Source organism: Sceloporus undulatus, chromosome 9 (genome assembly GCF_019175285.1).
Source record: "Sceloporus undulatus isolate JIND9_A2432 ecotype Alabama chromosome 9, SceUnd_v1.1, whole genome shotgun sequence".
In the NCBI taxonomy this organism is placed as follows: Eukaryota; Metazoa; Chordata; class Lepidosauria; order Squamata; family Phrynosomatidae; genus Sceloporus; species Sceloporus undulatus.
This window is the reverse complement of record NC_056530.1, coordinates 6224302-6237647: the sequence shown is the minus strand read 5'-3', so window position 1 is coordinate 6237647 and position 13346 is coordinate 6224302. Positions and strand designations below refer to the sequence as shown.

At 40.4% G+C, this 13346-nt stretch overlaps 1 protein-coding gene across 25 annotated transcripts in view; it reads right to left on the bottom strand.

Annotated features, from left to right (window-relative positions):
- The window catches only part of EPB41 (erythrocyte membrane protein band 4.1), a 227269-nt gene that overhangs the window by 93126 nt on the left and 120797 nt on the right, over positions 1 to 13346 (bottom strand). For all 25 annotated transcript variants that reach the window (XM_042440148.1, XM_042440169.1, XM_042440168.1 and 22 more), the window contains 3 exons: positions 12660 to 12702; positions 10138 to 10213; positions 5658 to 5876 (listed from right to left, as the gene is read on the bottom strand). In XM_042440148.1, coding sequence (XP_042296082.1) covers positions 5658 to 5876; positions 10138 to 10213; positions 12660 to 12702 — 338 coding nt within the window. The remainder of the gene's footprint in view (positions 1 to 5657; positions 5877 to 10137; positions 10214 to 12659; positions 12703 to 13346) is intronic.

The following is a 13346-nucleotide window of genomic DNA, read 5'->3' as shown; positions in this document are numbered from 1 at the left end:
TGCAAACAAACTAGCGAAATATGGGCTAGAGAAGATAACTGTTACGTGGATTTGTAATTGGTTGACCGGCCAAACCCAAAGGATGCTCAACAATGACTCTTTTTCATCCTGGAGAGAAGTGACCAGTGGGGTTGTTTTGTCCCAAGAGCAATACTACGGACTTTGGGTGTAGTAAGGCCTCTGGCTCTCGGGAACACAGCCAGAACAAAAGACTTGTCCACAAATTTCTTAAGTTTCAAAAGCTTTACTGGTTATAAACACAAATAACATGAAACTGATTTCTTCTTTTTCAGTAGTCCTTCCTAAATACCTTGCTCTCTTCTTGGTGGACTCTATCTTTTTTCTTCTGAGGACTTATCTTTTTGTCAAAGGAAAATACTCTCTCCAGGTCTGACTTGGCTGAAATCTTACTACACACAGAAACTAACTAGAGGGAGACAGCATAAGACCCTGGGATTTCCCACAATCCTTGCCTTTCTTAAAGCTGTAGATCTCTATTTTCCCTTCTAAACTAATACATAGAAAAGCTAATATAATCTCAACTAAATATATGTCTCAAGAGCATCAAAAATGCTCTGGAGGCATGACAGGGGCCCCACAGGGCTCTGTCCTGGGCACAGTGCTATTTAACATCTTTATCAATGACTTGGATGACAGAATTGAGGGTATACTTATCAAATCTGCAGATGACACCAAATTAGGAGGAATAGCTAATACCCCAGAGGACAGAATCAAATTTTAAAATGACCTGAATAAACTGGAAAGCTGGGCCAAAGCTAACAACACACAAACATGTAAAGTACTGCACTTAGGGTGGAAAAACGAAATGCATAGATATAGGATGGGGGACACCTGGCTTAAGCAGATTACATGTAAAAAGGGATCTAGGAGTCCAAGTAGACCACAAGCTGAACATGAGTCAACAGTGTGATGAGGCAGCTAAAAAGGCCAATGCAATTTTAGGCTGCATCAATAGAAGTGTAGTGTCTAGATCAAGGGAAGTAATAGTGCCACTCTATTCTGCTTTGGTCAGGCCCCACCTAGAATACTGTGTCCAGTTCTGGGCACCACAATTTAAAAAGGATGTTGAGAAACTGGAGCATATCCAAAGGAGGGCAACTAAAATCGTGAAGGGCCTGGAAACTGTGCCCTACGAGACACTTAGGGAGCTGGGAATGTTTAGTCTGGAGAAGAGAATGTTGAGAGGTGATATGATAGCACTGTTTAAATATTTGAAAGGATGTCATATTGAGGAGGGAGCAAACTTGTTTTCTGCTGGTCCAGAAAACAGGACCTGCAACAATGGATGCAAGCTCCAGGAACAGGGATTCCACCTTAACATTAGGAGTAACTTCCTGACAGTGGAACAAACTCTCTTGGAGTGTAGTGGAGTCTCCATCCTTGGAGGTCTTCAAGCAGAGGCTGGATGGCCATCTTTTCGGTATGCTTTGATTGAGAGTTCCTACATGGCAGGGGGTTGGATAGGATGGCCCTTGTGGTCTCTTCCAACTCTACTATTCTATGATTCTATGATATTCCTTCAACAATAGCTCTTGAGCACTACAGTGTACCTTTGTTATCTGCTGTAATTTGGTTCTAGGACCCACCATGGATACCAAATTCCATGGAGGCTGAAGTCCCATTATACAGCATAGTAACATAGTGTCTCTTATATAAAATACTAAAATAAAGTTTGCTTTGGAATTTATATATTTTTAAATATTCTCAAGACATGGATAGGTGAAGTCATGGATAAAGAATCCATGGATATGGAGGGCCAATTGTATTATCTCTGTTTGTCTGTCTATTTACATATGATCCAAATTCATTTTTTAAAATATTATTTCCCAACATCCCAGGAGTATCCATTTGCTATGCAGACACACTAAAAAGAAATTATATTGCAAGAATATGGGTAATAAACCAAATTAGGAAGAAAAATGCTAACAAGCTTTACATGCCTACATTCATTAACTGTTAACTGGCATTTTTGCAGACTTCCTGTCTGTTTGCTTTTCCACAATCATTCTTTTCCTGCATCACTCTAACCTTCATCTATTTTCCTGTTTCTCTCTCTCTTCTAAAAGTATGTTTAAATAAAGCTAACTTTATATTTTTCTCAAGTAAGAGTAAACCTATTTAGTTTCTCTGCTAGAACCTGTGGGTGAGATCTGTAACTGATCATTGTTCAGCTTCTGCTCTGCCAATTTTACTACTTTGCTTTAGAGATCCAATACTATCATTCACATTTCGCAACACAAAATATGGTAAAGATTCAGATTCTCAAAGATGGGATATGTTGGGAATATTTTGCTTGGAAAAATAACCAAAGCTTACATTCAACTGCTAGTTTCAAGCAAAATGTCTCTGATGAGAAAGCAGACGGTAAACTGTGTTGGGGGGGGAGGTCACCCTTGATTCTTTGCTTGTTCTTCTTTGAAGTCTCGTGAGGGTCTATTTGTGTGCTCTCCCTGAGCAATGGTTTAAAGAACTGGTGCTTCTGTTGAGTCACTGTCTTGCTCTAGGTGGACCTAGCAGCGATTAGCTCTATATAACTGCTGCATTAGTCTTCAGAGATCATTCTCTGAGGACCAGCAGAGTGCCTTGGGGCGCACACAATTGTATCATTAAGAGGTAGTGAAGTCTGAAAGAATGAAAAAATAACTGCAGGGATTGAGATCTATCATTGTCTGTTGCAGTGTGTGTGCCATATTTGTCTTTTTGCCCAAATACCTTACTTGCAGCAAGTGCAAACTGGTGGCTCTTTTGGAAGAGAAGATCAATATATTGCATGTTGAGACTCTTCAATGTGAATTCGGGGGGGGGGGGGGAGTTGAAGGAGAGGATGGAAGCCACCGCAAAACTTGCAAAAAAATTAAAAGTGAGGACAAACAATCGCTAGGTGTGTTATAGCAAGGAACAGAGTCTGAGCAACCAATAAGAATTTAAGGTCCTAATGCAGAAAAGTAAATACAATTTTATAAGTGTAATAGAGTCTTGGTGGGATGACTTCCAAGACTGGAATAAACAAATGAAGAACATTACCTCTTCCAATAAATAAATAGATGGGGCAGAATAGAATATTAATAGAATAGTAATACTTTCCAGTATTTCTTTTTATCATATTAAATATGCTATTCTGCATATTTAATAAGTAGATCTCTGGTTTCATCTGAAAGTCTATTTTTAGTATCTTATTTATTATAAGGTGGATTACTTTCTAAACATTTCTCACTGCAAGACAATTCTACCAACTATGAAACCAGGAACCTATGGCTTTGGTGACATTTTCAACACCTGTATTTTGCTTCTGTTAGAAATGGTTAGTGGAGTTACGTAGCCTTGATGTTCCATTTTCAAGTAGTTTTCTTTGAGATTTGAGCAGCATATAAATTTCTGTGTTTTCCTTCAGTCATATGTCCAGCTCTCCAAATCATTTTAATTCCCTATATCTGTGGCCCATTTCAACATAGTTTCTTTAATCTGTTCTTGTTCTAATTCTCTTGTTACAAGTGTTTTGTAGAATTTTGAGGTTTTTTTTCTGTTCTAATTCTGTTCTAATCCATATTGTTCTGTTTTATGATGTTGTAACCCGCCTTGATCTTTGGAAAGGCGGACTAGAAATAAATGATTTATTTATATATTATTTATACAACTCACTGATTCTTTTTTGAATCCGTCAATTTTTAATCTTTCCTTAAATTGTAAAGGAGTCAATACCATTTAGAATTTTTATTAGAATATCTTCCTATCTTAATCAGCTGTCTAGTCCTTTCTATGTACCTTGGAATGCCTTCTGTGGTGAGATCCAGTTTGGGATTCTTATGAAAAATTCTTCAAAGGGATTTTCTAATGTAGTGGTGCTCAAATTCCTTGTGCCTTTTTTGGATTCCATAGGTATGTGTGTCACCCAAATCAGAGGTTAAATTCTTCTAAACTTGAACTTCTTTCATTCTCCAATGTTTTAAATACAATGATTTAATTGTATTTTTATTGAAAAGATTAGCTACTCTAATGTGAATAAAGTTAATAAATTATCATTTAGCAGCAGGGGAAACAGGGGCAGGAGTGCTGAAGATCACTGAAGAGCAAGGCAGGTGAATGAGTAGTCTCACATATTCCTTTAAATTCAATCTGAACAGATAACTGTATTGATTACTGGAGGAGTGTGTTTTCTATCTTGAAGTGGGTTCTGCTAACTGACTTATATAGTACTGGTACATCCAAGACACTGGATGATGCAAACATTTTAAAATATTTCATCCCCCTACTCCTTTCTAGCCAGGTTTACATCAAAATTACAATACAGTGGACCCTTGTTATACCCTGGAGTTTGGTTCCAAGATCCCCCGTGGATAACAAAATCCATGGATGCTCAAGTCCCATTAAATATAATGACTTAGTAAAATGGTGTCCCTTATAAAAAATGGAAAATCAAGGTTTGATATTTGAAATTTATACTTTTTTTTATTTAAACCGTGGATGCTTGAATCAGTGTATAAAAAAATCCATGTATAAGAAGGGCCGACTGTACAAATAATGTTGTATGTATAACAATTATTCAATACTGATCTAATGGTATGAAACTTCTCTTCCAACTATATGGTGTATACAGAGACAAGTCATAATCTATTACAGAAAAAGCTTTCTAAAACCACTTTTTATTGTTTTCCTGGGTAACACTAACAAGTATTACAGTAAAATAAAACCTTCTGACAGTTAAGCTTAAACACCAGATATATTTAAAAGCAAGATTTGAGTTCTACAATGAGGAAGGTTCATGACATTCTTTGATGCAAATCTAAATGTATTTTCACTGAAAATGTATACATAGCAGTTCAGATAAATCACACTGATCAATACAAATTAAGGGAGCCTTCAAACACAAAATGTTTTAGACAAGGCTCTCTCTTAATATTTACACTATTAATAACCTCACTGTTGGCCATGCTGATTTATTTACCAGAACAAATGGAGGAAACCAGGTTGGTAGAACTCATGGATGAGGAAATTATGACCCTCCAGATACTGTTGTAATAGTAACTTTTATTATCTTTCATCAAAGGCTATGGGGTAACATTGATAGCAACTGCAATTAAGCAACATCTGGAGAAGCACTAAGGCCTGTTACAGACAGCCAAAATAAAGCTGCTTCGAGTCACAGCGGAAGTATGGTGTTTCAATGATGCATGCGTCCTAAGAGTCCAGAAGCCACACCAAAGCCATGCTCCAGTCCTTAGGGCTGGAGCATGGCTTTGGTGCGACTTCTGGACTCTTAGGACACATGCATCATTGAAACACCATACCTCCACTGTGACTCGAAGCAGCTTTATTTTGGCTGTCTGTAACAGTTTCCAGCTCAGTTTTAGAAAATAATCTCGGTTAAGGAGAAAAATTCACCATCATGTCTGAAAGTAGTGCAAAGTAACCATGCCAGATGCTGTTCCACATAATGGCTTCCAACATAACAACAGTGGTCTTTAAACATAATGAATACCAGCAAGGCTTTCTGTATGTATGTGCGTTGAGCTAATATTTATGATAGATGACAGGGCCTCTTGGATTTTTATGTCCACATTTTTCCTTTACATTGACTACATCATCCATTATGTTATATAAAAGATTTCTGTTTTATAACTGATAGACCTGACAGTTACCTGTATGTTTTATGTAGCTCCATAACTTTGTCTTCCAGTTCCTTTGTCTGATTTGGGGCCAGCTTGAATTCAGTGACATAATCTGCGCTATGCAGATCTGGGTCATAGTCTCCTAGCTCAGATTGGATTGTGTAGGAACCCAGTAAAGCTAGTGTAGCAAAAGAGCAAGGAAGTCGCCCGCTGATTATGTCTTTTCTCAGTTGAAGACACAAATAATACCTGGAGGGAAAAAAGGAGCCTCACAATTCAGAGTTCAAAACTTCAATTTAAAAATCACTTTCTTTGACAACACCTAGCTTTGGTTGCTGTTGCAATATGTAAACAAGCTAGTGTAATGTCTTCTTTTGTAACTATCTTAGTACACTTTCATTTGACTGCCCAGGTGATAACCCGTCTAATACTAAGACCAAGTATTATTTGCAGACAACTGAGGCTGCTCACTCTGCACAATCTGGCACAAATACAAGATTATTATGCAGTGTAACTCTGAGATTCATTCAGGGAAGAACTATTTGCAGATGAACCTACAGTTTTAGAAAGTGAAGTAGAAGCCGCATGCAAAGAACTTGTGAAAAACAACCAGGAACAGATGGCATACCAACGGGTAGCTTCATGCTACAAAATCTACTCTAGTTCTAGCTAAAATCTGTCAACAAACATGTGTTGTTGACCCACAGATTGGAAACATGCAATATACATTCCAATCCCCATGAAAGGCGATGATAAAAAATCTGCATTAATGACTTTCATCATATATGGAGCAAAAAAGACCCCAATTCCAAGCTGGGCTCAGGAAAAGAAGAGGCAGAAGGGATCATATTTCAAACACACAGAGCATTCCAAAGAATTTCAGAAGAAAATCAACCTGTGCTTTATAGATTATACCAAAGCCTTTGTTTGTGTAGATCAGGGGTAGGCAACATTTTTGACCCGGGGGCCGGGTTGCTGTCCCTCAGACAACTGGGGGCCGAAGCCAAAAAATAAATAATTTTAAAAATTATATATATAAATAAACTGGGACAAATGTAGGACAAAATTTTCAAATGGAGGATACTTTTTTTTAAAAAAATGGAAGACACGTGAAAAAATTTGCTAATTTTTTAAAAAAATGTTAATATAAATGCACGTTTCTGAGGCTTCTATAGACAATTGCCCCCCTTGCCCTTGCGTGAGAGGCCAAAGGCCCCGGCGGCAATCGGCAGCAAGACTGGGCTGGGGCCGGTCCCAAGGCCTCGCCAGGCCGCATCCGGCCCACGGGCCGCAGGTTGCCTACCCCTGTGGATCATGAAAAACTATGGGACGGTCTTAAAGAAATGCCACAGCCTTTGATTGTCCTGATGTGTAAATTGTATTCAGAAAAACAGCACAAAATATGGAGAAATGGAATGGTTTCCACTTGGTGGGATGGTAAGGCAGGAATGCATTTTATCACCCTGTTTGTTTAACCTGTATGCTGGACGTAACAAATAAAGCAGCACTTAGACTTTGAGGAATGAGGTATGAAAACTGGAGGGTAGAACATCAGAATGAGGTATGAATGAGGCAGAATGAGGTATGAAAACTGGAGGGCAGAAGATATGCAGATGGCATCATACTATTAGCAGAAAATAGCAAAGACTTGGAACAGTTGAAAATCAATGAAGAAAGTGCAAAGGCAGGTTCACCATTCAACATAAAAAAAACCAAAAATAACAGATGATTTAGATGTATAGACCATGAAGATATTGAAATACTGTAGTTTAAGATATTCTCTTTGGCTCCGTCATTAATCAGAATGGAGACTGTAGTCAAGAAATCAGAAAAAGACTAGGACTTGGAAGGGCATCTATGAAGGAACAAGGCAAGACACGAAGTGGGAACCTCTTGCCTTAGTTGGCTGAAATTGCTAATATTAGCTAATATTAGCTAAACATCTCTATTAAGAAGTGTACAGATAGAACCAGGACCAGCCACCAGCATATTCTTATCCTGTACACTGTTGGGGTCATGAATTCCCTACTTGCTGCTCTGTGGTTGTCCAAGAAGCAAACCTGTGGAACAGCAGTAACACACTACCTATGCCACTAGATGCTAAACTATATATGTCATGTTTGGGGCATCTGTGAAATAGCAAATATACAATAAAGCACATTAGGCACACTCAGTAAACTTTGTGCACTCAATAAAATTCTTTACTTTGAACACTAGATATTCTCACTCTCCAAAATGTCTTATCATAAACTGCTTTTGAAACATAGTCTTGGTTTCAAAAACTATTTGCCCAGTGCCACAAGACATGATGTGTGAAGAGTCACTGATAAGAGTGGAATTTTCCCCACAGCCAACTAGAGTTAGGCTGGCTGAAAAGGTGGGGGTTGCCTGAGGAGTGACTATAAAAGGGATGGAGCCATTGAAAGGAATGTTGAGTTGGGCCCATGGGCACATGCCCTCAGAGTGTCTGGAAGCTGCCCGGAGGTTGCGGCCCAAATCAAAATCCAGCCTAAAAAGGAGCAGATCAATTCCGCTCGGGGGCACTGCGCTCCAGTGGTTCCGTTCCTACCTCTCCGGGAGGTCCCAGATGGTGCAGCTGGGAGACGTGCGCGCCTATGAGAGGGCCCTTACATCTGGGGTCCCTCAAGGAGCCATTCTGTCTCCCATGCTTTTTAACATTTACATGAAACCGCTGGGAGAGATCATCCGGAGACATGGGGCGCGGTGTTATCAGTACGCTGATGACACCCAAATCGTCTTCTCTATGTCTCAGACTGATGCAGTGACTGGGATTGGCATCTCTCCTCTCGTGGCCTGTCTGGAGTCGGTAATGGGCTGGATGAGGGACAACAGACTCAGCCTGAATCCAGAGAAGACGGAAGTACTTGTGATAGGTTCCCCTGGTCCGGGGTTGGCGGTGGTTCCACCCGTCTTGAACAGAATCATGCTTTCCGTGAAGGACTCTGTACGCAGCTTGGGGGTGCTCCTGGACTCGTCGCTCCACCTCACATCTCAGGTGGATGCGACGGTCAGGAGCACCTGTTATCAGCTTCGGCTGATACGCCAGCTGCGTCCCTACCTTGACCGGGGAGACCTTGAAACTGTTGTACACGCCCTGGTAACCTCTCGTTTGGATTTCTGCAATGCGCTCTACATGGGGCAACCCTTGTACCATACCCGGAAGCTGCAACTTGTGCAGAATATGGCAGCCCGTCTGGTCACTGGCACTGCCAGGGCCAGTCATATAACACCAGTCCTTAAAGACTTACATTGGCTGCCTATTCACTTCCGGGCGCAATACAAGGTGTTGGTAATTACCTATAAAGCCCTAAATGGCTTGGGCCCAGGGTACCTGGAGGACCGCCTCTCTCCGTACAATCCACCCCGCGCACTTCGATCTTCAGGGCAGCTATTGTTAAGAGTTCCAGAGGTGAAATATAATTCCACCTCTAGGAGGGCTTTCTCCATCTCAGCCCCCAACCTCTGGAACGCGCTGCCCTTCGAGCTCCGCTCAGCCACCTCCCTACCCCAATTCATGAAGGGGCTAAAAACCCATTTATTCGAACAAGCCTACCCTGACCAGTAATTCTCCCCCCCCCCCGGTCAGGCATTGTTTGCCAGCATGTTATTATTTTTATTGAATTGTTCTTAATGTATTTTATATGGTTCTGTTTACTTGTATTGTTATTTACTGTTGTTCACCGCCCTGATTTTCAGAAGGGCGGTATACAAATAAAATTTTATTATTATTATTATATTATCTGGACGCCTTTGCAACTGTGAGATGTTTGCCACAGTCCTGAGGGGTCTTCAGCATTCATGGGCGTCTGTTTCGGCCCTGTGTCATGTTCTTTGAGAAGTGAAAAGCTAGTTCAGGGGGACTCATAACTGCCATGTTCTGGGGGAAATGTTACTTGTGAACTGAGACAGACTTTCACAGGATTTATACTCCTGAAGAAGGGGTGTTATTGGAGCTTGTGTTTAAAGAAATAAAAAAATTTCAGGTGAAAACCAAGTCAGTGTGGCAACTGGAACAAACATAGTTATATTTCTTCTTGTTTACAGAAGAGTGGTTTGAAGGAATTTATAAACAACAACATCAGAAGCACGCTACCAAAAATATTAAAACACTTACGGGTAATTTAAAAAAAAATCTAAGTCAAAAGATATGTATAGAGCTGTGTAAATTTACAGCACTATATAAATAAACCTTAATGATGATGATGATGATGATGATGATGATACTGGGAGCCCGTTTCTGAGTCACTTATTAAGTGAATGGACTAGGGAAGGAATTGGAGCCAGTAAAAAGACCAGGAGTTAAAGAGATAGTCATGAGGAAAGAAAAGCTTCGGACTGTATCATAAGTAAAGTGAGAAGAACCCTGTAAACCCAGAGGTCACAGTGCTTCCAAAAAGAGCTATGATAGTAACTTCTTATTTATCACATCTATAGGATTTCAAAATAAAAGTATTACTTGATGGTTAATTTTCTTCAGAAAATTGCAAACCTTGTTATATCTTCTGTCAGCTGAGCTGGATCTGGAGGATAGAACTTGACGTTAAAGGTAAAATTCCACGGGCCTCCTGCAATTAAAAACAGATTTATTATGAGTCTTTATTTTAGAACAAAGATTGACCTTCAGAGATTCCTAGAATCTTAGGCGGAATATAGACGGGCAAAAAGGGGTGTGTTCATGACGTCATGAAGGTATAGCCTTCAGACGGCCCTTACCTGAATGCCGCCATGAACACGCCGCCTGCACACCCCAAGCAGGAAGAAGCGGCATTAAAAAGGTGCTGCTTTTCCCCGCTTCTTTTCTATATAGTGCGCAGCTGCGCATCTCCGCCTGTAAGCTGCTGCACCGGTACGCCAGAATTGCTATGCCGCTAATTTAAGTTGCCCATTTAAAAGCTCCGTGTCTGCTGCGTCGCATAATGAGTCGGGGTCCTGGAACACGTGCAGTTTGCAGTCAGGCTTTAACTGCAGTGTCAGCTGCCATGCAGGTCTGGAAGCTGCAGCACAGCTGCAGCGCATTTTAAGACTCGTAACCCTAACCCTAACCCTAGAGCTGCATGTACGCATGCACTGCTAGAATCGTGGAAAGTTTGGAATTTAAAGTGCACCCCTACACACATTCCTGCGCCATTTTCACCTAACAATAAAAAAAGCTAAAACTTTAAATATTTACATATGTACAAGGGAGGTGATGGGGGATGGCAGGGGGACAGCGGTGGCAGCAGGCGACAGCTGTGGCTGTGCATTGCAGATTCAGCAAGAGCGCGGGGACCAAAGGAGAGGAGGCATCCATGATGCTGGTGACATTGGCAATGTGCAAGCGGACAAGGATGCCAACAACAGCTGATCACCAGCTGGCAGGAGACCACCTTTGTTCTTGGCCAGGGCGGGGGAAAAAGTTTAAAGGGGCTTGGGTGCCTTAAATGTGCACATATGCTTTCTGCCGCTGGTGCTGAGCGTCGCAGCCGGCAAAAGAAAAAAAAAAGGCCCGTTTTGGCCGCCCGTGAGGAAGCTGCCTCTCTCTTTGCAGCGTCCTCCGAGGCGGCGGTATGGAAACTGCGGGTCAGAAACGGCCCCAGGTGAGGCGTCTTCACTGCCCCCCATGTGGAAGCCCCATACACCTGAGCCACACCCCCGGGGTGGGAGGTCTGGAGGCTCTGTATTCAGCAGAATACACCTCCAAGATGTCTTCCCCTGCCCGTCTGTATCCCGGCATAGAATTGCAAAACTGAAAGAGACCACAAGAGCCACCCACTGTAATCTGCCATGCAGGAACTCACAATCAAAACACCCCCAATAGATGGCCATCCAGCCTCTGTTTAAAAACCTCCAACAAAGGAGACTCCACCATACTCCAAGGGATTGTGTTCCACTATCAAATAGCTTTTACTGTCAGGAAGCTCTTCCTAATGTTGAGGTGGAATCCCTTTTCCTGTAGTTTGAACCCATTGCTCCAGGTCCTATTCTCTGGAGCAGCAGAAAACAAACTTGAACCAAACTTGAACCACCCCTTCAAATACTTAAACAGCGCTAACATATTACAGAAATAAAACTCCTATAATCCCTATCCACTGGTCAAGCTGGTTTAAGATTGATGCAAGTTCAAGTCCTGCAATATTTGAACGTTTCCCCCATCCTCCTGCTGCTTTATAATTTTAAAGTAACATAAAATGTAGTTAGAAATTGCCTAGTAATTTGGTTTATGAGATATTGATTTATGGATATTCATCCCCATCCCATACTTTTTCCTAATACTGAAATGAGGACAATTAAAAAGTAAAAATAGACACATGATTGTGTCATAAGAAGATTTTGTTTTGCAGAAGGACAGCATTAAGGCCAATTGCAGCTTGCCCTTACTACTTTCTGTCATAATGGAGCTCACTTGTTTTTGATCCTTGTCTGTTTGCAATTGATGCTTTGTATTTATTTTCTTACATTACCCTAACACCTGAACACCAGACTCCATTTTTTTCTGGAGGTACTATTATGGAAAATTGCTGGGAACAATATTAAGGTTGTAAAAGACACTGCAGGGTCAAAAGATGTGTGTACGTGCTTCCTCCATTGATTAGATTAAGGGAAGCCTACTGGAGTGATTAAGGAAAGCCTAACACCCAGCAAAACTATGAGAGCACCATTAAACTGGCCAGTCTAGGAAGCTGCTAGCAGAAGTTCTAGAGTTAAGCCTTTGAATCTTTTGTAAAAGATCTGCAAAAACAAGCAGATTTCGACACTTGGGGCACCTTCTCCAGAACAGGAGACAGCATATATAACTGCTGTGGATGTCACCCACATGTATGGCATTGCTGTGAATGCAATGCACATCCAAATGTGCATTTTCATCCATGGGCAATGCAACTAAAGCTGGTTCACCTCAATTTTTACATGTATAATTATATGAACTTACAATCCTGAGTGATAATATGCTAAAGCAACAAATGAACACCTACAGGGGAAGGAAGGAAGAAAAAGGAAAGAAAAAAAAGAAAAAGAGAGAGACAAGCTACTTACCATGAACCTGTTTTTTAATGTCTTTGGCAGCATCCAACCATGTCTGTAAGAATATAACAGCAATTACTCATTATTAATTTTGACAAGTATTAGAACGAACATGAAAATGTATTGTCCATGAGTTAAAATAACAACAGTTGGTGGATACAGTTGGATACCAATTGGGCTATGTTAGTGTGCAGTAAATTTAAACAGAGACAGCTATTGCATCATTATGGATAAATAAAAATCCTAGCGTACAAATGATTAAATGACTCATTAAAATTAGACCTCACATTTCACTTATTATCAAACTAAATCTGACTTCAAAACTGTTTACATTTAAATGTGCATTTTTAAAATAAATAAATAATGTGTCTGGTGGTGACTGGGTTTACAGTAGGTGGAAAAGATTTAATCCTTTCTTTCCTTGCTATAATCAAGGAAAAAAGTGTTCCTCTGAAGATACTATTTTATTGGGTGAAAAACTCACACCAGCACCTTCCCAAAGCAAGCAGCAATTTCAGATGTGCAGTTTTCACCAGGACCATATGGGAGGAAAGGATTAAAGTCTTGCTAATGAGCTTACTTGCTGTTCACCGCTATGATCTTTGGAATAGCGGTATATAAATAAAACAAATTATTATTATTATTATTATTATTATTATTATTATTATTATTATTATTATTATTATTATTATTATTATT